We start from the raw sequence: 25,735 nt of genomic DNA on the forward strand, positions 1-25,735 counted from the left end.
GTAAAAGAAAGTGCATTTTGTTTGCATATTTTGTTTGATTCATTATCACAGTAGCATTGCTTTTGTCTGCTTTGGTTATCACAATAGTTATTACTATATAGCACTTTTACAGCAATTTTATGTTTTTGTGCTTTGATTTCTTTTTGGGGCATATGGATTTTGGGAAATTTGGATTTTCTTAAGATGTTAGGTACATCCAAATGAATGTTACTGGCTATAACTGGAGGCACATCATATATTCCACGTTTAATGGATGTTATTTCCCCTTTTGGAACACTGCCTACATGTAATGGCAAAGTAATGACCTCAACTTAATGGATTGAAAGCTTTCTCCATCAGGGCTACTGACAATAAATTTACAACAATGCAATCATATTGAAATTGTGGTCATCCTGTGGCACCATGATTTTGGAGGATTTTGAATTTCTTCTGGTGCTCACCTTCAAGTAGCACTAATTTGTTCATTCAGTCTGCTAAACCAGCCCATTTGTAAATAGGTTAGGCCTTGGCCAAATGAAATTTGCTTTTAATTTTGACATACTCATAGTTTAATATTGTATTGATATCTTGACTTGGCCATAACAAACGTTTTTGTGCTTTGAAGATGCTGGGTATAACACCAACAAAATATTAGCACATAAGTTAAATAAATATTAATTACTTATTATTCTTGTGCTTTGAATTAAAGCTTAAATAAACCCAGAGTCTTTCCATTTTGTATGCATTGTGGTGAAGCATAATAAAATAAAATATACAATCGATAAAAAAAAAAAAAAATCCTTAGCCCACCCATGGTACAAAATGTATTATAGGTTTGCAAATAGCCTTTTGTGAGTGGGAGCAACACGGGGAAAAAACAAAAAAAAAAAAAAAAAAAAAATTCCCATTTGATTCTATGCAAGGTATCTAAGGCACATGGTCAGCTAGACTTGACTAACCATATCTATAAGGCAGATCTCCATGTTTGACCATAATATGACAACTTGATAGAATAAGGAATGTTGTAAATACCTGGAATTGAAGGGAAAGATCTGTAGGAGAGCAGATAATGGGAGCCATTTGGTGAAGTTTGAAAGCAGGTGGTGAAGTGGAATAGGATGAGGTTGAAGAGCTGTTGAATAACATGAATAAGAATTCGGCAATATGGATAGATGGATTATCAGTATGCATGTTAAAGGAATGTTCAGCTAACGTACTACAGGAACTGAAAGAATTCATCATAGTTTTGTTGTGGATGAGTGGTTCGTAAACAGATGTGTCTGACAACTGACCTATAAGTTTCCCGGAGTTTCGATGAAGTTTTAGAGAACTTGGTAAGAACTCGCATACAGAAATGGGATGACAGACAAGCTATATTTTGCAAGTAACAGAACAGGTTTATTAAAGAATGCCATATTTCAGCAATTTGCTCATGTTTTAAGACTGTTACGACTGAGTGGGATAAAGGGAATAAATATACTATGTTACTCTTGGATGATACCGAGGCAATTAGAATACTTTATGAATGGCTATTGCATAATTGAAGATTAAGGCCTTGGAATATTAACTCTTGACTTATGTGCCCTGGATATAGGGAATAGCATAGTATTACTGTAATATGAATACTGAGAGGAGGAACAACTATTTTGTTGATTTTTTGGCACTATAGTCATTAGACAGGAAGGTCTGGTAACTAAAGAATAGTTCAGCTGTAAGATAAGCCTGGTTGGAACAGAGGTTGGAGGTAATGTTTACAAGCGTTTTAAGAACACCATCTTATTTAGAGGAAGTATGACAGGAGAGCTTATGTATCTACCTGTGGGTAAGGTTTTCTGTAAACTGAGAAAAAATGGTGTCATTGGGAAGATGTGTGATTAGAGTATCCAGAAAAGTCAGACTATTGTTATTTTCTTTTTCAATAGTGAACAGGATTCTGAAATGCTTACTGTAGAAATTGAGGAGGAAAGAGTCTAATGTGTCTGAGCCATATGGCCAAATAGAGAACATCATCAATGTATCTCAGGAGGATAGAGGATTTGGGAATGGCTAGATCAAGAGCATATTTTTCAAATTGTTCCATTTAAAAATTGGCTAGAGGAGGAGGAAGGGGAGAGCCAATGGCTGTACTCTCCACCTGTTTATATATATATATATATATGGTGTCCTTCCTATTGGTTACTTCACTTGGAAGTAACCAGTAAGGATTGCAAAACTGAAGAGATCATTTTTTTTTTTTTTTTTTTTTTTTTGAGGGAGGGGGAGAACATTGGTAACTGAGTTATTGGCATAGTGACATCAAAGCTTACCATTATATCACTATTATTTAAAACTTGATTTTGGATTAAAGATTTGAAATGGGAGGAATTTTTTTATATAAGATGAAGTATGTCCCATAATTGGGGTTACAGATTTTGCTTAAAGGTGGGATTGTAAGTAGCATCTATTATGAGATGGAAAAGATTACTAGGTTCATGAATTTTGTGCAATCTATATATTGGGGATGGGGAGACAATAAAAGGTTAGCACATGGGCTGACATGCCATCCAGTCTCATCGCTGTATTCACATTGATATTTTTCAATATGTTGAGTACCTCTACTTCATCTACCTTAATTCTCATTAAGTCTCTGTAATATCAGCAGTTCAAAATCTTAACCTTGATTACACATCTTTGAAAAGTGATCACCTAAAGTTCTCCTTCCATAATCATTCTTCCTATTATTAAACACACAGTGAAAAATTTAAATTTAGGCCTAATCAGTTAATTTTCTCTCATAATCTGATTTAGCTTTTCTTACCTTCCTAATTACTCTTCTTGCCTACACTTTGTATACTGTTCATGAGTGTGCTAACTACATTTTTCTTTCTATTCTTCCATGTTTTATATATTTTTATTTCTCCAGCTCCTGCTTTATATCATTATTCATCTACTAACACCCACATGGTTTATCCTCCTGACCCTCGATATGCAGTCTGATATGGCTTTTTTTTTTTTTTTTCAAACAATCCCTGATCACTTCTCAGGCACTATTGACATTCTTTCCTTGTTGCTTCTTAAGCCATGGCTTAAGGAGGCAAAAAATATAAAACAAAGGAAATTCATGGTAAACCTATTGATTTGACCACAGTGGTGATTATTCAGTATACTATTCACCTACTGTTTATTATTTTTCATCCAGCATTAATTTAGTCAGCCTCAAACTGTGAATATATGGGAGTGGTTTCCCTCTGAGTTCCCCCTTCCTCACAAACATAAAACTAACTTTTATACTAGTTAAGGGATATACATTCCATACTGTTTCATAGCCGAATAAGAAACTCAAAGAGTTTCATGCCGAATACAGAAACTATATAAAGTTCAGCGAGTCCAAGCGTAAGCAAATACCTGGATAGTGCAACACCTAGTACTAGTTCTACCTACTCACTGATGAGACCCCAATAAAGATTGAAACCAGTCTGGGTAGTGATCTTCTCTCATAATGTAGAACAGTAATACAGCTCCTAGGAGCTGGGTTTCACATTATGAGTAAATACCAAGAACAGTTATCGGAGCTTGCTCCACTCTTGCTATGAGTTGCCTCAGCGTTGCACTATCCAGGTATTTGCTTACGCTTGGACTCGCCGAACTTTATATAGTTTCTATATTCGGCATGAAACTCTTTGAGTTTCTTATTTGGCTATGAAACAATATGGGATGTATATCCCTTAACTTAAATAATTTCACATCGCCGAATTTAAGCCTTTGGCTCCTCATATAATTAGTAACTTTTATACATTTTGGTTGTAGCTACATGTATATCTCAGTTACAAATTTGTGTATTTTGTGGAGTCTGTGTCATTACCACCCCTCATACACGTCTCCTGGTGGAAGGCCAATAATAATAAAAATAATTTTACTCTAAAAACCAAACCTATTCCTCTTACCTTCCTACCATCTATACCAGGTTCTCCTGATGGACCTGGTGGACCTGGAGGACCCTGAAAGGAAATAATTAAAAAATTAAAACTAATGAATAACCACTGTTCCATGACAAAAAAAAAAGACACAGCAATCAGCAATGGAAAGATGCATTATGCATTTTTAGAATTAAAAATAAATTACACTGCAGAAGTTTTTTAAGTTGGTTTTACTATAAATTAAAGATACCAAGAATTGTGATATTAAAAAAAACAAAAAAATTCAGGAGAAACCAGTGTGAATGGGTATTTATGTTTTCCAACAAGGCCTAGAGTCTTAATGGTAACAAAACAGAAGTTACACTGGGCGATAAAGCGCAAACAACAGAAGGCAGATCATAAGATGTAGACTGATAAGTAGAGCTGCATACCAGACCTGATCCTGGAAATATCTAGAGTGAGTGCATGAGTTTCCTCAAATCATTCCTTAGCCTGTGTCCAGAGATGGGTAATCACTGGTGAAGAGATTGGAAGTGAATTGAAAATGGTAGTATTCATATTAGAGGTCAGTGATTAATATGTGGCCTCCAGTTGTTGAAGTTATCTATTAATGATATCCATTATTTTTGAAACAACTGAGATGAGGTTGATGGGATGATAGTTTGATCTTGTTATTACTATTATTATTTCAGTAACCTCCATGTAGTCAATAGACTCGTCATGGGAGGCCCACTCAACCAGTGACACCTCTATCATGATGAACTTTGAAGTTTTTACATTCCCTACATTCATAATGCACTCTAGAAATTAATTCAACTCACCAACCACTCTCCATGTAAAAAATTTACTCCTCACACCTTCTTTCACCATATCTCTATACAACTTCCAGAGGTGGCCTCTCATTCTTCCCATCCACTCTTTTCCACCTATCCACTACCTCTGTAATCCACATTCCCTCAAATGCTCTTCATAGCGAACAATATAGAGTCCTAATATCACTTGGTCATTCATCTTTGGACTATCTCTCGTGTTTCCACATCACAATGACAACTAGGCAACCACATTTTAGCACAAATAGTCTGTGTGGCCAGACTAATGCCTTATATAGAGGCAACACCCTCCTTATCCCTACCATGTCATTGCACTTTTTATCATAGCATTATTTTTATTTTATTTTATTTTATTGAAATAGCCAAATGTAATATTGCTTCATTGCTATAGGATAGATGCCCGCTAAGTATGAAAGTTTGTAGCAATAACATAAAATGGATGTCCGATTTTGGAGCACAATTGGATGAATACTAATGAGGAAGAAAAAAAAAACTCTTTGTATCCAAACGATTCAAGATTTTACTGATGTCTTTTTGGAGAAAGACCAGATGAAAAATGCAATTCATCTCTGATATGTAGCAGGAAGGAATATGTTTGGCTCAATGATGCAGGAGTTGGAGGAAAAGAATGTCAGAAGGTTTAGATATACATTCCATTGGTATGAAGAATGGATGTCTTCAAATCTAATTTGAGAACAATGTGATCAATGGTATTTTCTTGAGAAAATATAAGAAAAAGTTATTATTATTATGAAAGACCTCCAGGGAGTCAGGAACTCATCAGCAGAGGATATACTATTTGCACCAGCTGTCATACCTATTCTTGAATTCATTCACACTGCTTACACACACACATAACATCTAATGGCAATCCATTCCAATCACACACTCTGAGAGAAAAATCTAGCCTTCACCCTCTTCTGGATAGCATCCATTCTCACCTAAATAAAATGGAAAATTTCATTTACTGAAATTTTGTATGACCCTTTCAGAAGTTTGTAAGTTTCAATCATATCACCCCTCTTTCTCCTGTTTGATAATGTCTTCACTCTAAAATTCTAAATGTGTTTTCATAATCAGTATTCCACAATTCTGATATCATTTTTAACACTATTTTGCAAGCTCTCTCTCTCTCCCCACCATATCAGAATCACTAAGGAAACCAGGAGACCAGATCTACATGCAATAGTCCAAGTGAAATCTCATCAAGGCTTTGTAAAGAGACAAATGACTTCCTTATCTTTACATGTCATCAGGCGGTAAAATGAGTAGAGTGATTGAGGCATTGAACATGAGGCGGGAACGAGCAAAAGAGTTAATTGTATTAATTGGAACAAATGATTTGAGAGAGAACAAAGAGCATGTCAAAATGAATGTCAGGAGACTGCTTGGAAAGATAAAGGAGAATAGTGTGACAGGAAGGGTGGTCAGTGTGTTGCCTAGGTATGATTGTGGTGAAATGAGGCGGAGAGCAAGGATTATGAATGATATTCTGGCTGAAATGTGTGAGGAGATGGGAGTACAGTTTGTTAATGTATGGAATGAGTTTGAGGGACGAAGTGAGCTGTATGGGAGCGATGGACTGCATTTGAGTGGTTATGGTGTGAGTCGCTTGGAGAGACTGCTGCTGGAAGGTAGAGAAGTGAATAGAGAGAATGAATCAGATCAAGATGGGAGTGATGTGGAAGAGCAGGAGAGTAAGACAGGAGAGATTGAAGGAGTGGAAATGAATGTAGAAGTGAGTGGTATGAGTATAGATAATGAGAGAATGGGTGTGCAAGAGGAGCAGGGAAACGGGGAGGCTCAGGGTGGACAGGGATACACAGCGTGAGAAAGGTGGATGCTCCAAGAGGAGGTGAGAGAATGTGTAGGCAGGAAAGTAATGGGATGATCAGGGATCAAAAGGAAACAGATGGAATTGCAAAGGGTTCTAAAATGAAGAAGCAGAAAGGGAAATGGCCCCAGTCCAGCATGGAGAGATCACATCGAGTGAGTGGTATCAGTGGAACTAGCTGTAGATCCAGAAATGAGTTGTTGTGTTTGTATACCAATGCTAGAAGTATAAGAAACAAGGCGGAAGAAATGGTTGCACTAATTGCGTCTGTGCACCCAGAGATTGTCGGAATAAGTGAGACATGGTTAGATGAGGATGACATCCTGACAGGAATAGAGATGGAAAGGTATGATGTGTTTCGTGAGGATAGAAGGGGTAAAAAGGGAGGGGGAGTGCTATTGATGATAGAGAAAGAGTTATGTCCTTTCAAATACTTGGTGGGATGTTGTTATAGACCTGGTAATGTGGATGGTGGTGAAATGTATAGTCAAATAAGCCAAGCAAATAAGAAAAGGGTGATCATTATGGGTGATTTTAATTATGGCAATATAGACTGGAATGAAGAGATAGCAACTGGAAGTAAAGAAAATTAGTTTCTTGAGTTTTTGAGGGATAACTACCTCAGACAGTATGTAACAGAGGGCACAAGAGGATTAAGGGTCTTGGATTTGGTCATCTCATCGGAGGATGTAATTATAAATGAGGTATCAAATCATCCACCAATTGGTGAAAGTGACCATGAGGTGATTACTTGGGTGGTTGCCAGCAGTGCAAGGACCCCTGTGAAAAAAGGGTATATGTGGAACTACAAGGGGGGTGATTATGAAGAGCTCAGGAGACAGCTTGCAGGTGTAGCATGGAATGAGGAGTTAGCTGGAAAAGAGATCAATGCAGCTTGGGGGATTTTCAAAAAATATTTAGTGGATGCAATGTCTAAATGTATACCACGGGTGAGAAGGTTAAATAAGTTAGGTGTGAGATGGATGAATAAAGAGATTAAGCATGCAATACAGAGAAAAAGGGCATTGTGGAGGCAGCATAAGAGAAGTGGAAGTAACCAATTTCATGAGTTCTACAAAGACCAGGCAAGGAGAGTGACTTGGTTGGTGAGAGTAGCTAAAGAGAGGTATGAACAGCAGTTAGCTAATGAAGCTAAAAAGAATCCTAGGGAGTTCTTTCGATATGTAGCCAGCAAAAGAAAGAATGATTATGGAAGGATGACATTGATTGGAGGAAATGGTATAAAGACAGCTGTTGCAGAATGTGTGGTGGAGATACTTAATGAGCAGTTCATAAAGATCTTTCAATCTTGTGAATGTGACTTCATGGAGAGATTGAGAGCAGTTGATGATGGGGAGGAGAGATTGACTGTAAGTGAGCAAGAGGTGTTTGGGGGAGTTGAGTAAACTAGATGTAAATAAGGCTGTGGGACTTGATAATATATCACCGCGTATTCTGAAGGAATGTGCCAGAGAGTTGACACCTGCCTTGACATATTTTTTTAATACGAGTCTTGCACTTGGTCAAGTCCCTAAAGAGTGGAAGGAGGGCAAGATTGTGCCACTTCATAAAGGAGGTGATCAAACTCAAGCATCAAACTATAGGCCTATCTGTGTGTCGGGTGTTGTGGTTAAGTTGTTGGAGAAGCTTGTGAGAACTAGAATCCAGAGTTGGGTTGACAACAACGGTATAATCTTTGATGGACAGCATGGATTTGCTAAAGGGAGGTCGTGTTTTAGTAATCTACTTACTTATTACAATAAAGTGACTGCTTCCTTGGACAGAGGAGAAGGATAAACAGTAATATACTTGGATTTCGCAAAAGCTTTTGATAGAGTGCTTCATGATAAGTTGACAGTCAAACTAGAGCAGATGGGGTTGGATATTAGATTAGTGCATTGGATTGGAGACTGGCTATCTGATAGGTATCAACAAGTTGTGTATGGGGGTGCAATATCCAGGAAAAGGAAAGTCACTAGTGGAGTGCCTCAGGGATCTGTTTTAGGGCCATTACTATTTAACTTGTATATTAATGATATTGGCGAAGATTTGGATGGAGATATTCAGTTGTTTGCAGATGATGCAAAGTTGGGACGAACCATAAAGAGTAGTGAAGATGTTGTGGCCTTGCAAGAAGACTTGAATAAATTGAGTGATTGGGCAAGCAAATGGGGATGTGAGTTCAATGTTGCAAAATGTAAGGTTTTAAAATTTGGAAAACAAAGATGGGATGCAGAATTTATGCTTGGTAAGAATATATTGTTGGAAGTAGAGGAAATAAGAGATCTGGGAGTGATAGTGGATAAGGATCTAAAATTTAGGGGTCACATCGCCAAAATTGTGAAGACAACACAAAGACTTCTGGGAATGATGAGGAGGACACTGCCGTGTAGAAGTAGGGAGATTCTTGTTCCATTGTATAAGGCTTTGATTAGGCCACACATGGACTATTGTGCCCAGATTTGGTCACCTGGTTTTCAGAAGGATGAAGAGATGTTGGAAAGGGTCCAAAGACGACTGACTAAGGTAGTTTCTGACCTCTGGAATGTCGAGTATGAGGAAAGATTGAAAAGATGTAATTTGCAGAGACTAGTGGAGAGAAGGAAGAGGGGAGATATGATAGAGACCTACAAGTTGGTAAGGTTTTGCTATAGGATCAATGGTGGAGAAGTTCTACAGCGAATAGTGGGAGATCAGGGGAGAACCAGAGGTCATCCCTGGAAACTGTATAAAGAGGGTGTGAGTAGGGGAGTGAGAGGCAGGTTTTTTTCGTGCAGAGTTGTGAATGATTGGAATGCCTTGCCTGAGAGTGTGGTGTCTGCAAGGAGTTTGAATGTGTTTAAGACCCGGTATGATGAGATGTGTGTGAGATAAAAGGACCTCCTAGATGAGTCTTTGACTCCATGAGGTCTTGTTTAATAATAATAAAAAATAATAATAATAATAATGTCACAGTTCTTTTCAAAATTACAATTATTCTGAGTTGCATTTACAGTATTTGCTATATGATCCTTGAACTTCAACTTCCTGTCTACTAAAACTCCAAAATCCCTAGCCTCTTCAGATTCTTCTAGCATAATTCAACCAATATAATATGACATTGGATACTAATCACACCAAAGTGCAAGCCCTAACATTTATTAACATTGAAGTGACAGCCATTATCACATACCTGCGATTCCAGCCTATTCTAATCATTCTTCAAGTACTGCATATCAGCAACACTCCTACGATTACATAAATGATTTGTGTATGTTTAGTGCGGATGGAAGAAGGGTGTGTGCGAAGGGTGACCTGAACGATGAACTGATGAATGCAAATATGAAATTAATGACAGAAAGTGCTAGTACCAATTGTGTCGCGAGTGCACGTTTGAAAGAGAAGGATGGTGAGAATACAGGTGAAGAAATGTTAAAAAATCAGGAAAAAAACAAAGAAAGATGAATGACAGTAAAAGTGAGAAGAATGATAGCGAAAGTTGGACACATGTTAGTCCGAAAGTACAGAAACAAAGAAAGATAAATGAGAGTGAAAGTGAGAAGAATGATAGTGAAAGCTTGACGTATGTTGGACCAAAAGTAAGGAAACAAAGAAGGAAGAATGAGAGGGAAAGTGAGAAGAGGGGGTCGAGTGTTAGAAAGTTACAAAGATTTAATGATAGAGAGAATGTGTTGCGAGATACGGAAGGTGAATTGGATTGGATGAGGCAAGAAATGAAATGGATGCGGAATGAAATTAAGAGAATTCAGGTCAAAACTATCAAAATAAATCACGATGGCATGAAAGAGTTAACGAAAGATGAGCGAGTGGCATTGTATGGTAACTCCATTATTAAAGGTGTGCTAGAGGATAAAATGCACAAGGTATGTTTTCCAGGCGGTAAAATGAGTAGAGTGATTGAGGCAATGGATATGAGACGGGAGAGAGCAAAAGAGTTAATTCTATTAATTGGTACAAATGTTTTGAGAGAGAACAAAGAACATGTCAAAATGAATGTCAGGAGACTGCTTGGAAAGATAAAAGAGAATAGTGTGACAGGAAGGGTAGTCAGTGTGTTGCCTAGGTATGATTGGGGTGAAATGAGGTGGAGGGCAAGGATTATGAATGATATTCTGGAAGAAATGTGTGAGGAGATCGGAGTACAGTTTGTTAATGTGTGGAATGAGTTTGAGGGACGAAGTGAGCTGTATGGGAGCGGTGGACTGCATCTGAGTGGTTATGGTGTGAGTCGCTTGGAGAGGCTGCCTGGAAGGTAGAGAATTGAATAGAGATAATGAATCAGATCAAGAGGGGAGTGATGTGGAAGAGCAGGAGAGTAAGACAGGAGAGATTGAAGAAGTGGAAATAAATGGGGTAGTGAGTGGTATGAGTATAGAAAATGAGAGAATGGGTGTGCAAGAGGAGCAGGGAAACAGGGAGGCTCAGGGTGGACAGGGGTACACAGCGTGAGAAAGGTGGATGCTCCAGAGGAGGTGAGAGAATGTGTAGGCAGGAAAGAAATGGGATGACCAGGGATCAAGAGGAAACAGATGAAATTGCAAAGGGTTCTAAAATGAAGACCCAGAAAGGGAAATGGGCCCAGTCCAGCATGGAGAGATCACATTGAGTGAGTGGTATCAGTGGAACAAGCTGTAGATCCAGAAATGAGCTGTTGTGTTTGTATACCAATGCTAGAAGTATAAGAAACAAGGCGGATGAAATGGTTGCACTAATTGCACTGTGCACCCAGAGATTGTCGGAATAAGTGAGACATGGTTAGATGAGGATGACATCCTGACAGGAATAGAGATGAAAAGGTATGATGTGCTTCATGAGGATAGAAGGGGAGTGCTATTGATGATAGAGAAAGAGTTATGTCCATACAAGGTAGAGATGCAAGAGGGAAATAGGGCCAGTGGTTTTGAGGCAGTATGGTGTGAGATAGAGGTGAATGGAATCAAATACTTGGTGGGATGTTGTTATAGACCTGGTAATGTGGATGGTGGTGATAGTGAAATGTATAGTCAAATAAGCCAAGCAAATAAGAAAAGGGTAATCGTTATGGGTGATTTTAATTATGGCAATATAGACTGGAATGAAGAGATAGCAACTGGAAGTAAAGAAAATTAGTTTCTTGAGTTTTTGAGGGATAACTACCTCAGACAGTACGTAACAGAGGGCACACGAGGATTAAGGGTCTTGGATTTGGTCATCTCATCGGAGGATGTAATTATAAATGAGGTGTCAAATCATCCACCAATTGGTGAAAGTGACCATGAGGTGATTACCTGGGTGGTTGCCAGCAGTGCAAGGATCCCTGTGAAAAAAGGGTATATGTGGAACTACAAGGGGGGGAGGGGATTATGAAGAGCTCAGGAGACAGCTTGCAGGTGTAGCATGGAATGAAGAGTTAGCTGGAAAAGAATTCAATGCAGCTTGGGGGATTTTCAAAAACTATTTATTAGATGCAATGTCTAAATGTTTACCACGGGTGAGAAGGTTAAATAAGCTAGGTGTGAGATAGATGAATAAAGAGATTAAGCATGCGATACAGAGAAAAAGGGCATTGTGGAGGCAGCATAAGAGAAGTAGAAGTAACCAATTTCATGAGGTCTACAAAGACCAGGCAAGGAGTGTGACTTGGTTGGTGAGAGTAGATAAAAAGAGGTATGAACAGCAGTTAGCTAATGAAGCCAAAAAGAATCCTAGGGAATTTTTTCGATATGCAGCCAGCAAAAGAAAGAATGATTATGGAAGGATGACATTGATTGGAGGAAATGGTTTAAAAACGGCTGTTGCAGAATGTGTGGTGGAGATACTTAATGAGCAGTTCATAAAGATCTTTCAATCTTGTGAATGTGACTTCATGGAGAGATTGAGAGCAGTTGATGATGGGGAGGAGAGATTGACTGTAAGTGAGCAAGAGGTGTTTGGGGGAGTTGAGTAAACTAGATGTAAATAAGGCTGTGGGACTTGATAATATATCGCCAAGTATTCTGAAGGAATGTGCCAGGGAGTTGACGCTAGCCTTGACATATTTTTTTAATACGAGTCTTGCACTCGGTCAAGTTCCTAAGGAGTGAAAGGAGGGCAAGATTGTGCCACTTCATAAAGGAGGTGATCAAACTCAAGCATCAAACTATAGGCCTATCTGTGTGTCGGGTGTTGTGGTTAAGTTGTTGAAGAAGCTTGTGAGAACTAAGATCCAGAGTTGGGTTGACAGCAATGGTATAATCTTTGATGGACAGCATGGATTTGCTAAAGGAGGTCATGTTTTAGTAATCTACTTACTTATTACAATAAAGTGACTGCTTCCTTGGACAGAGGAGAAGGATACACAGTAATATACTTGGATTTCGCAAAAGCTTTTGATAGAGTACGTCATGATAAGTTGACAGTCAAAATAGAGCAGATGGGGTTGGATATTAGATTAGTGCATTGGATTGGAGACTGGCTATCTGATAGGTATCAACAAGTTGTGTATGGGGGTGCGATATCCAGGAAAAGGAAAGTCACTAGTGGAGTGCCTCAGGGGTCTGTTTTAGGGCCATTACTATTTAACTATGATTATGAGTCGAAGAGAAAATGATATAAGGGCTAGGGCGTACCCCTTAAGCGACGCGCAGCCACATCTCCCTACAGCTGTGAGAAGTGGACGAGGGCTACCGCATCAAGGTCGGGTGCGGTTAAAGAAGCGAGCCTAGCAGGTGGATAGGATGTTGCGAGTGGGAACACTGAATGTTGGAAGCATGACTGGAAGGGGAAGAGAGGTGGCAGACATGATGAGGAAGAGGAAGTTGGACATTTTATGTGTGCAGGAGACAAGGTGGAAAGGGGGAAAGGCAAAGGAACTGGGAGATGGATATAAATTGTTCTACTCTGGAGCGAATAACGAGGGAAGAAATGGTGTAGGAATTGTGGTGTGTGGCAGAATGAAGGCTGAAGTACTGGACGTGGGTAGAAGGAACGACAGGATCATGTGAATGAAATTGGGTCTTGGAGAAGAGCGGGTGGTTGTATTATGTGTATATGCCCCGCAAGTTGGTTGTACAGCAGAGGAAAAAGATGAGTTCTGGAACATGTTAGATGAAGAAATGAGGGAATTGGAAGAAAATGAGATGGTGATTGTCGGAGGAGACTTGAACGGGCACATAGGAAGACAGAATAGAGACTGTGAAAGGGTGCATGGTGGCCATGGAGTGGGAATGATGAACCAGGAAGGAGAGAGGGTTGTGGACTTTGCAGTAGCGTTTGATCTGGCAATTGTGAACTCGTTTTTCTTCAAGAGGGAAGAACATTTGATAACATTTAGAAGTAGTAACAACAGCTCACAAATTGACTACATTTTGATTAGAAGAAAACATCTTAAGGTTGTGACAAATTGTAAAGTAATTCCAACAGATCAAGTAGCACAACAACACCGACTGCCGTGCGCATACTTTAAAATAAGATCGAAGATAAGAACTTCTGGGTGCCATGGGATGAAGACAATTAAGTGGTTTCGCTTAAAAGAGGAGAGTGTGAGGATTCGTTTTAGGGAGAGAGTGTTAGAGAGGATTTCGGATGGACTGGAAAGTGTACAAGATTGGTGGAAACATAATTCAAAAGTAATCCTGAGCTGTGCAATCGAGGTGCTTGGTGAGACATCTGGAAAGATTAGAGAGCAGAAGGAGGGTTGGTGGTGGAACAATGATGTACAAGTGGCAGTGACAGCTAAGAGGAAGGCAAAGCAGAAGTGGGATGAGTCAAGAGTGGAAGAGGACAGAGAGGTGTACAAAGAGAGAAAGCAAGAAGCCAAGAGAGTTGTGGCACAGGCAAAGGCCATGGCATATCAAGATCTGTATGATCAATTAGAAACAAAGGAAGGACAGAGAAAAATTTACCAACTAGCGAAATGTAGAAATAAAGCAGCTAAGGACATCTTACATGTGAGGCAGATCAAAGATGCTGAAGGAAGAGTATTATGGAAGGATGTGGACATAAGAAACGGATGGAAAATATACTTTGAGGGACTTTTGAATGAGGAAAATGCAAGGACTCACAGAGGAGATGGGCAGCCTTCTGAGGGGATGGTGCAGAACATCAGTAGAATGGAAGTGACGGAGGCCATGAAGAGGATGAAGAATGGAAAAGCGGTGGGCCCCGACAGAATTCCAGTGGAGGCATGGAAGGCACTGGGGGAAGAGGGAATTGACCTGCTGTGGGACCTGTTCATGAAAGTTTCACAACAGGAAAATATACCTGAGGAATGGAGGGAGAGTACTCTTGTTCCCATCTACAAGGGTAAAGGGGATGCACAAGACTGTAAAAATTACAGAGGAATAAAGTTGATGTCCCACACAATGAAGATCCTAGAAAGGGTTCTTGATGGTAGATTGAGGGAGGAGGTGGAGATTGCAAAGGAACAATTTGGCTTCATGCCTGGTAGATCAACAACAGATGCTATCTTTGGGTTACGACAGATGATGGAAAAATATCGAGAGAAACAAAGGGAGCTACATCTGGTATTTATTGATCTGGAGAAAGCATACGATACAGTGCCAAGGCAAGAAGTCTGGAGGTGTCTGAGGGAGAAGAAGGTGCCGGAGAAATATGTCAGGTTGGTGTGGGAAATGTACAGAAATGTGAAGACAAGTGTTTGGACCTGTTTGGGACAGACAGAAAGTTTTCAAGTAACAGTTGGCTTACATCAAGAGTCAGCATTAAGTCCATTTCTGTTTAATATTGTGATGGAGGTGGTAACAGAGGAGGTGAGAGAAGATGCACCTTGGACAATGTTGTATGCAGATGACATCTTGCTGTGTGTAGATTCAAGAGAAGAAGCGGAAACTAAACTGGAAAGATGGAGAAAAGTACTGGAAGAGAGAGGTATGAGACTGAGCAGAAGTAAGACAGAGTATATGTGTTGCGCAGTGGGCGGTGGCCAGGAGACGGATCTGGAGCTGGAAGGAAATGTCATCAGGAAGGTGAGAGACTTTAGATACTTAGGTTCAACAGTGGAAGAAGATGGAGGAGCTGAGAAGGAAGTGGGATGCAGGATACAAGCGGGTTGGAGGAACTGGAGGGAGATGGCTGGAGTGTTATGCGATAAGAGGGTGCCAATCAATCTGAAAGGTAAAATCTATAGGACAGTAGTGAGGCCAGCTATGACATATGCTATAGAAACTGTGGCCCTGAGGGAAAATAACATCAGCAGGATGGAAGTAGCAGAGATGAGAATGCTTAGGTGGATGTGCGGTGTGACCAGAAAGGATCATCTGAGAAATGACTATGTCAGGGGAACAGTGAAAGTTACAAACTTAGGAGCGAAAATACAGGAGGCAAGTTTGAGATGGTTTGGTCACATGATGAGGAGGGAGAACGAATATGTGGGAAGAAGGGTCATGCAGATGGATGTTCAAGGAAGGCGGAAGCGTGGGCGGCCAAAGAAGAGATGGAGGGAGCTGGTAGAAGAGGACTTGAAGATGAAGAACTTGGATGTGGTGACAGCCCAAGACAGGAAGGTGTGGAGGAGACTCATAACAAACAGTGACCCCACTTAAGTGGGAGAAGCTGTAGAAGAAGAAGAAGAAGACTATTTAACTTGTATATTAATGATATTGGCGAAGATTTGGATGGAGATATTCAGTTGTTTGCAGATGAGGCAAAGTTGGGACGAACCATAAAGAGTAGTGAAGATGTTGTGGCCTTGCAAGAAGACTTGAATAAATTGAGTGATTGGGCTAGCAAATGGGGATGTGAGTTCAATGTTACAAAATGTAAGGTTTTAAAATTTGGAAAACAAAGATGGGATGCAGAATTTATGCTTGGTGAGAATATATTGTTAGAAGTAGAGGAAATAAGAGATCTGGTAGTGATAGTGGATGAGGATCTGAAATTTAGGGGGACACATAGCCAAAATTGATTGTGAAGACAACACAAAGACTTCTGGGAATGATGTGGAGGACACTGACGTATAGAAGTAGGGAGATTCTTGCTCCATTGTATAAGGCTTTGATTAGGCCACACATGGACTATTGTGCCCAGATTTGGTCACCGGGTTTTCAGAAGGATGAAGAGATGTTGGAAAGGATCCAAAGGCGACTGACTAAGGTAGTTTCTGACCTCTAGAATGTTGAGTATGAGGAAAGATTGAGAAGATGTGATTTGCAGAGCCTAGTGGAGAGAAGGAAGAGGGGAGATATGATAAAGACCTACAAGTTGGTAAGGGGTTGTTATAAGATCAATGGTGGAGAAGTTCTATAGAGAATAGTGGGAGATCAGGGGAGAACCAGAGGTCATCCCTGGAAACTGTATAAAGAGGGTGTGAGTAGGGGAGTGAGAGGCAGGTGTTTTTCGTGCAGAGTTGTGAATGATTGGAACGACTTGTCTGAGAGTGTGGTGTCTGCAAGGAGTTTGAGTGTGTTTAAGACATGGTATGATGAGATGTGTGTGTGATAAAAGGACCTCCCAGATGAGTCTTTGACTCCATGAGGTCTTGTTTAATAATAATAATAAGGTTGGAGTAATGCAGAAGTCATATTTTCATATACGAGTAGCCAAAAGGTGTCACACTTTATTATTAATTAAATACTCTGGATTAGAGATAGTTGTTAGAAGTTTTTCCACTTGGTTATACTATAAATTAAAGATACCAAGAAATATACTTGGTATCTTTAATCCTTTATCCAAGTGTAAGCAAAGGATTAAACCAAGTATATAATTTCTTGGTATCTTTAATTTATAGAGATAATCAGTTGCTGCTCAGTACCACATCTATTACCCAAATTTTCCATCTGGATGATATATTCTTGAAAAATAATTACTCAGTAATAGAGTTATTTCATCTACTTCTCTCACTTCCTTACCATCAGCATTCATCAAAGTTTATAGGTTTATCATAGTCGATCTTACTTTTTACACAGCTAAAGAACTCCGGGATTTTCATTGATACACTTGACCAATTTCCTCTAACCATGATGGTTATCCTTCTAGCCTGTAATTCGCACTGTTCATTAGGTAACTGATGATCTTTATCTTTAAATATCCTCTGGTAGTGGTGGTTTATCCTTTCAGTCATTTTCTGACCCAAGGTGACTTTGTAGGTTTGCCTGTTTGGGGGGACGAAAAATCCAAGTTTTCAGGTGAAAAAGCCTCCTACCTCCATATGACATCCGGGTTCAATTCCCCATATGGGAATTGAACCCAGGTGTTTCCGACCAAAGGACTTTGTCTATACTGACTGAGCTATGGAGGCTATAAATATCCTCTAAAACTTTTTTTTTTTAACCTTCTGATTAAAGATGCACTTTTAGCCTTTTAATTCTCACCTAATTTATTCTCCCTTGGTCTAGGTGTGCACTCTGATACTACTTACTCGAAACCTTGAAACATCCCTTGCCTATTTCTCATGCAACTTACAACCATTTCTTGCAGTTTCTTAAGACATGGCACTGATCCAGGCAATTTCTAAAGTTTGTTGTAATTACTAGCTCTAATTATCAGACACATACACACAAACTTTTCTTAACTGAAAATTCCATGTTTAGCCACCTCCCTAGTTAAAACTCTCTTTGCACTTATCTAAGGAAGCTGCCTTCCTACTAGTGCCCTAGTAGGACAGAATATTGTCTAATAATTTAATAAGTAAATAAAGTTAGTTTATTATATCTATATGTGTGTTTCCACCTCTAAACACCATATGCCCGCTCTTTGGGTGCAATTCATCTGCTATTATCAGCAAAACTCCTTCCCTATATCCTGTTCTATCCTATCTGGAAAACAGAATACTGTTCATATTCTCAACTAGTAACTATCTCATCTTTTGTGACCCAAATCTCACTAATACCAATAACTTTTGTCCAAGATGAACCAGTGCCTATAAAAATCTCCTCCTTTTTCTCAATGCTTGTGCCATTAGAATATAATGTGCAGTACCCTCTGGATCTATAACTAACTTTACACTTTGTATTGACTATTTCAGTCAGATCACTTCTTGAACTATATTTAACAGATGTTGATCATCTTACACTCATCTGCCTTAGCGATACTGGAACACACATGATCACCTTTATCCTCACTTCTCCAATTGTAATTTCCTTGATTTTTGTCCTTCCAATCTCACATTCAGCAACACTTCCCAAATGTCACTCCAAATCCATTCAACTTCAACTCATTAGGCTTAAGTTAGGTATTCTAATACTGTATAAGTAAACTATTAAAAGCACCGTTTTCCTTAGAGAGAGTTTACTTCATCGAGAAAATTGCCATCAATGTCTTTTTATTATGTATTTCGTCATTCACTGAAGTAATTGGTTTGCTTTATTTTAAATTGAAGTTATCATTCTTGCAGTAATCTCCATAATTTTGCCATAATGTTCCCCCCCCCCCCCCCCCGTTCTCATGAAATGAAAATGAAATGCAAATTAGATTAACTCTAAAAACAATTCGGTTGTGCTTTTTTTTTTAGGGTGTATGGTGTCATTACATCTAAGGACTTAGAATAACAAATAAAAAAAAAAATAGAAAAGTAGGAATGACTTGAAATGAAAAGGATGCAAACAGGCCCGGCTTTCACTTCTGTTATCAGTTCCCATTCCCTTTCAGTGCCCCCCCCCCCCAGAATCTACTTGGTGGGGGTATATTGAAGGAAAGTTTGACAGGCTACAACAAATACAAGTTTGATTTTCATTCCTGTTTAGAAACATAATGTGTATTTAGGCTGAACTTTTATTTATTTATTTATTTTTTTTTTTTTATGATAGTTGGAACTGATTTTACAGTATTTAGCTGTGTTTCACAGGTCACTGTTGAAAGTATATGTGCCTTTTGCATTCTGTTCATGAATCAATAAAAAAACTTTCTGCAGCAGTCCATAGTTAACTTACCTCACTGTCTTTCAATGCTCTTAATGCAATATTGTTCATTTTAACAGTTCACTTTTGATTATTACACACTTACTAGATATTGCTACCCTAAAAATCCACTCCCTCTGCATTAACTTTATTTATTCATTTTTTCCCCTGGTTAGGTATTCTAATATTCTATAAGTAAACTATTAAAAGCATTGTTTTCCTTAGAGAGAGTTTACATTATAGAGAAAATTTTCATCAGTCTTTTATTATGCATGTGGACATGAACAGAATTTCTGTCTTTCAAACATGAAAGAGTTTATCATATCATATCAATATTTCTAAAACAGATTTTGAAAATATTGATTTAAAAGTTAGTTAACAACTGTTCATTCACTAAAGAAATGTTTATATCAATACTTTCTTTATAAAATCAGTTCAAGTGAGAATGACTTACTGGTTCCCCAGCACGAGCAACATCTCCAGGTCTTCCTGGCTCTCCTGGTGCTCCCTAGAATAAGATTGATAACATTCATCATAGATTTTAAGCACACACAAAAGCAAAAATGTTAATTTTGGAAATATTTTCAAAATTTGTTACTATTTCAGACAATTTATACAGGTAACATCACTGAAAGAACAAATTTAATTTTATTTTACTAAGTAATACAATTTTTCAATTTAGATATTTGGGTTATCTTCAGGACAAAAGAAAAATGTCTTAGGTAAGCACTATTTTTAATTCATCCTAAGGTCTAATATTAAAGAGATAACAGATATCTGATGTATACTGAATAAATGTGAGATTTAATTAATATTGCAATATTTGTTGATGTCACAACAGCAAAATACTGCAGACAGGCACTAAAGAGGATAAGATCACTGTATAATAAAACTGTAATGCCCATGTAAGGGCAGCTTTAAATGGCAGTTTTATCATTAAAGTTTTGCAAATTTTGAGACTTTATTACTTCTGTGCAGAAATAGATATAAACTGAAAAATCTATTAGTATCTACATCAGCTTCAAAACACAAACAAGTCTTAACAAGACTGTTATTTTTATGGCTATATAGCCTACTTTTGTTTAGGAGTGCCCTTTTGGCACTCCTAAACGAAAGTAGGCGATACAGCCATAAAAATAATAGTTTACTTAGAGGAGTAACATGAGAATTTTCCCAGAAATAATATTTATATTAACAAGACTGTACTACTACTTCTTTTCCATTCAGTGCTGGATATAGGGCTCCTGCTTAACTTTTCAGTTCTGTCTGTTTTTAGCTATTGTCCACCATCTCATGTTTCTGACATGAGATGACATATCTCATGTCAAGTCTTTGTAGACCCCTCCAACTTGTTCTCTGAAGACCTTTCCTTCTCTTGGTATCCACTCAATGCTTAATTTTGACCACCTTTCATCAGTTAGTCTACTATTATGGCTATCCCATCTCCATTTATATGCTTTACAACAGTTCACAATATCTTCTAATCCAGTCATCTCTCTAATTCTAGTATTTCTCATTCTATCCCTTTTTTGTTATGTTGAGCATTCTTTTATCCAAGACTCTTAGGGCCACACCCAACATGTGTTCCTGTTTTAAGTTGTCACTCATGTCTTGCTTTCATAGGTAACTACTGGAATAGTGTTAAAGATCTTTCTTTTTAGTCATATAGGCAAATCTCCTAACAAATAATCTTTATTCAATCAAAATGCTTTCCTTGTGTGATTCGTCTACTTATTTCTCAGAATCAGCTAACACCTTCCTATTTAGTTTTTGGAGACTGAGTGGAGAGCTCAATCTCCACCGGTAGCCAATCTGAGATAGCTGGCCCAAGACCATCACTAATTATAAGCAGCAACTGATGCAGAGATAGTCAAACAAGTGCTGCCTTCTCTTGATACCTAACCCTAACAGGATAAGTTCTTGTCTGAAATAGTTATTCTGATTCTACTTATTTCTTTATCTTGTTTTTCTTTGAAACTAACTGACCAAAGGAAATATAACCCTTCACAATTTTGATACAATTATCTGTTAATTTTGGTTTGGTATGATCTGAATTTGTCATCAGTTATGTTAATCTTTTTTCCTGCTTTCTCTATCATGGTCATTTATCATTTCCTGTGTTTCTTTCTTTCTTTCTTCTTTTGTTTTTTTTTTTTCTTCTCTAAAAGAACAATGCTGTCTTCAAAACATAAGTGATTGAGATTTGTTCTGCGGATGCTGATTCTATAGTTTTCCAATTAGAAGTTATTCTGCCAACACCAAATTTCTTTCCTTGATGTTCTAGCTTTATACTAGCTGTTGAGTTTGAAATACAGTTTTTAATAATTGGATAAGTCCTTTTTGTTCTCAATATTTGTCTTGAAATATGAAAAAAGTATTTCCCATGCAGCGTTTGAATAGTGTCCAGTGGGATATCTTTTCCTACAGTGTCCAGTGGGAAAAGATTTACAAATAGATCCACTGTGTCATTTCTGGGTACACTGGTGAAGAAACTAACTACATCGAAACTTGGCAGGTTACTCCCTTTCTGCAGCCTTAGCCAATTTGTTTATGGAAAATTTCGAAACTAATGCATTAAAAACCCATCAGAAGAAACCAAAACTTTGGTTATATGATATTTTCATCATTTGGTCAGGAACAGTGGATGAGTAGTTGTTCAGATATTCAAAGATTATCTGAACAACTTGTATTCAAACATAAAATTCAATCTTGAACTAGAACAGCATATCTCAAATATATCTCATCCTACCTTCTCCTCCTATTTATAAGGTTCTAGAAATGGTAATCTCTCAGTCTTTGGAAGTTTTTCCACTTGGTTATACTATAAAGATACCAAGAAATTATATACATGGTTTAATCATTCATCCAAGTGTAAGCAAACAAAGTTTGCACCTGAAGTATTTTCAGGACTAGAGCAACTTGTATATAGAAGCCAATGACACCACATCACTTGCCTTATTATTATTACCCCAAGATACCATGGTATCAAAGACTCATCTAGGAGGTACTTTTATCATACACACAGCTCAGCTCATCATATCATGCCTTAAACACACTCAAATTCTCTCAAAGACACCACACTCTCAGGCAAAGCATTCCAATCATTCACAACTCTGCATGCAAAAAAACTGGCTTCTCACTCCCCTGCTCACATCCTCCTTATACAGCTTCCAGGGATGACCTCTGCTTCTCCCCTGATCTCCCACTATTTTCTGTAGAACCTGTCCAACACTGATCCTATAACAACCATTTATGAACTTGTAGGTCTCTATCATATCTCTCCTCTTCCTCCTATCCACTAGACTCTGTAAATTGCATCTTCTCAACCTTTTCTCATATTTGACATTCCAGAGATCGGAACTACTTAGTAGGTTGCTTCTGGACTCTTTTCAATGTATCTTTGTTCTTTTGAAAATCAGGTGACCAAATCTGTGCATAGTAGTCAACGTAGTAGCCTAATCTAAGTCTTATATGATGGAACAAGAATCTCCCTACTTTTACAAATCAGTGTCCTCCGCATCATTCCCAGAAGTCTTTGTGTTGTCCTCACAATTTTGGCAATGTGTTCCCTAAATTTGAAATCCTTATCCACTATCACCCCAAGATCTCTTATTTCCTCCACCTCCGACAATATATCCCAACTAGGTATAAATTCTATATCCCATCTTTGTTTCCCAAACTTTAAAACTTAACATTTTGCAACATTGAACTCATATCCCCATTCACTCAATTTATCCAAGTCTTCTTGTAAGGTGACAACATCTTCTCTACTCTTCATAGTTCATCAGAACTTTGCATCATCTGCAAACAACTGAATATCTCCATCCAAATATTCGCCAATATCATTAGCAAAGAAGTTAAAGGGTAATGGCCCTAAAACGGACCCCTGAGGTACACCACTAGTGACTTTCCCTTTCCAGGATATTGTCCTCACCCCAAACACAACTTGCTGATACCTATCAGATAGCCAGTCTCAGATCCAATGCACTAATCTAATATCCAACCCCATCCACTCTAGTTTGACTATCAATTTATCATGTGGTAATCTAGCAAAAGCCATTACAAAATCTAAGAATATTATTGTGTATTCCTTTCCTCTGTCCAAGAAAGCCGTCATCTTATTGTAATAAGTAAGTAGATTACTAAAACATGACCTCCCTTTAGCAAATCCATGCTGTCCATTAAAGATAATACAATTGTTGTCAACCCAATTCTGGATCCTAGTTCTCACCAGCTTCTCCAATAACTTAACCACAACACCTGACACACAGATAGGCCTATAATTTGATGCTCGAGTTCTATCACCTTCCTTATGAAGCAGTACAATCTTGCCCTTCTTCGACTCCTTTGGAACTTGAACCAGTGAAAGAGTCATATTTAAAAAAAGTCAAGGCAGCTGTCAACTCCCTGGCACATTCCTTCAGAATATGTGGTGATATATGGCCAAGTGGTTAGCGTATTCACTCTCCAGCTAAAAGGCTGCAGGTTTGAATCCTGCCATGGGCATGGATGTTTGCGATTGTCTGTGACAATACTAGTGGTGGTTGGCAGTAGATGACGTTGGTGTAGATGATGAACGTAGTTGTAGTTGGATTGAGTATTGGAGACGGAGAGTTGTGGAGTGGGTGCCCTCCCTCGATGAGTCTTTGGACTCCCTGGAGGTGTTATGTAATAACAATAATAATATTATTATTATGAAGTCCCATAATGCAAAATAGTATCCCATAATGGAAAATGCATTATGGACATGTATAATGCTATGCATTATGGGAAGGGTCAGAATGAATTGTGTAGCATAGTGTAGACAGAGTAAAGGAGCCCACTGCACTGAGTCCAAGGATTTCACAGCAGTGCTAGGAAATAATAACAAGAACTCCTCAGATAGCTTCATGTTTTGAAACCAAATATGCCATCAGCATAACATCCACAGTATTGACAGTGGATACATCAAATTGCAAAGCAGTGTTCCATATCATTAAAAAAATTATCACAAGAAAAGAATGCATCCATTATTCAGAACTGACTAAATTATAATGCTGTTCCAAAATTTGCTATAATGCAGAGTAATGGATATCACTAGTAATAAAAAAAAATCTGCTCCCATACATCTAGTGTAATTATAAGACAGGCTTTAAAAGAAAGATTTCATATAAAAAAAAGCCATACACATATATTCACCAAACAAAAACTGACTGAAATTTACTAATTCATCTCCCACCTAAATCCAAATTTAGGTGGGAGATGAATTTTATTGCCCAGTGTGAAACCACTGTGCAACTTAATGGAGGCCTGAAATAGCTTGACAAAGTTCATGTTTGGTTGCTAAAGCAGGATTTCTGGACTGTCTGCTCAGATTATATCCAATTACAAATTAATAGCTGCATCAAATCGATTCAAGCTTGCCATACTACAAAACAGAATGCCTTGACATAAAAATGTTACATCCATTTTTACATCTGCTTTCTCAGGGAAGCAGATATAATACTATAATACAATCTGCAATGGGAAATTTGATTATCAATTTATCAAACTATAGCCCTACTTCAGGTGATATTGTATTAAACGAAGGACTAAATTTTGCTGTATCTTCAAAATATGTCCACATAAAGATATCATAAATTGTTATTGAAACTCAAGTAAAAGTGGAAATGGATCCCAATAAAGATGCCATTTTCAATAAAATAAATAACATGATTAATAGTAAAATAAAAATACAATGAGTATATAGATTTTTCAACCAAAAAAATAAATGTGACAAATGAAAACTAACACTGGATTTAATAGGCCACGATAAGTCTCACAAGGCACACTTAACAGAAACAAAGGAGACCTATAACATGATTTTATGTGGTATTTGGAAATTGCTTATTAGATCTTTCCATACGTCAGACTAACTTTTCTGCCAACTATCATGCATATCTACTGAACAATGAATGACCCATGACAGCTTCCACACATTACATAACTAAATTTACAAAACACAAACCATTACATAACTAAAATCAAACCTACATGTTTGATTTTAGTTATGTAATGGTTTTTGTTTACTCCTCACTTTATTTTATTTTTTTGCTCTTCCCAACTCAGAAGAAGCCACCAGCATATGTAGTGAAACTAGTCAGTTTAATTATCTATATTATCATGACCTATTAAACTCAGTGTTAGTTATCATTTATAAAAATACAATATAACCTCTCCTACAATCTACTGAAAGCCCTTGCATCCTTAAAAAGAAATATGAACATTACTAAAGATGATAAAAGTAATGCAGTGGTTATCATAAATAAAGTTGATAATTATTATAACATCAAAGAAATTTTGAATGACCAAAATGCATATAAAATATTTTTTTATATGCATTTTGGTCATTCAAAATTTCTGGAT

The 25,735-nt window shown here is 37.9% G+C and overlaps 1 protein-coding gene across 5 annotated transcripts in view; it reads right to left on the reverse strand.

Annotated features, from left to right (window-relative positions):
- LOC150101139 (uncharacterized) overlaps positions 1 to 25,735 on the reverse strand; it is a 916,744-nt gene that overhangs the window by 223,547 nt on the left and 667,462 nt on the right. For all 5 annotated transcript variants that reach the window (XM_090401523.1, XM_090401522.1, XM_090401520.1 and 2 more), the window contains 2 exons: positions 19,806 to 19,859; positions 3,903 to 3,956 (listed from right to left, as the gene is read on the reverse strand). In XM_090401523.1, the coding sequence (XP_090257649.1) occupies positions 3,903 to 3,956; positions 19,806 to 19,859 (108 nt within the window). The remainder of the gene's footprint in view (positions 1 to 3,902; positions 3,957 to 19,805; positions 19,860 to 25,735) is intronic.

Source organism: Typopeltis vanoorti, chromosome 12 (genome assembly GCF_054136105.1).
Source record: "Typopeltis vanoorti isolate ZY-2024b chromosome 12, IOZ_Tvanoo_1.0, whole genome shotgun sequence".
NCBI classification, from domain to species: Eukaryota; Metazoa; Arthropoda; class Arachnida; order Uropygi; family Thelyphonidae; genus Typopeltis; species Typopeltis vanoorti.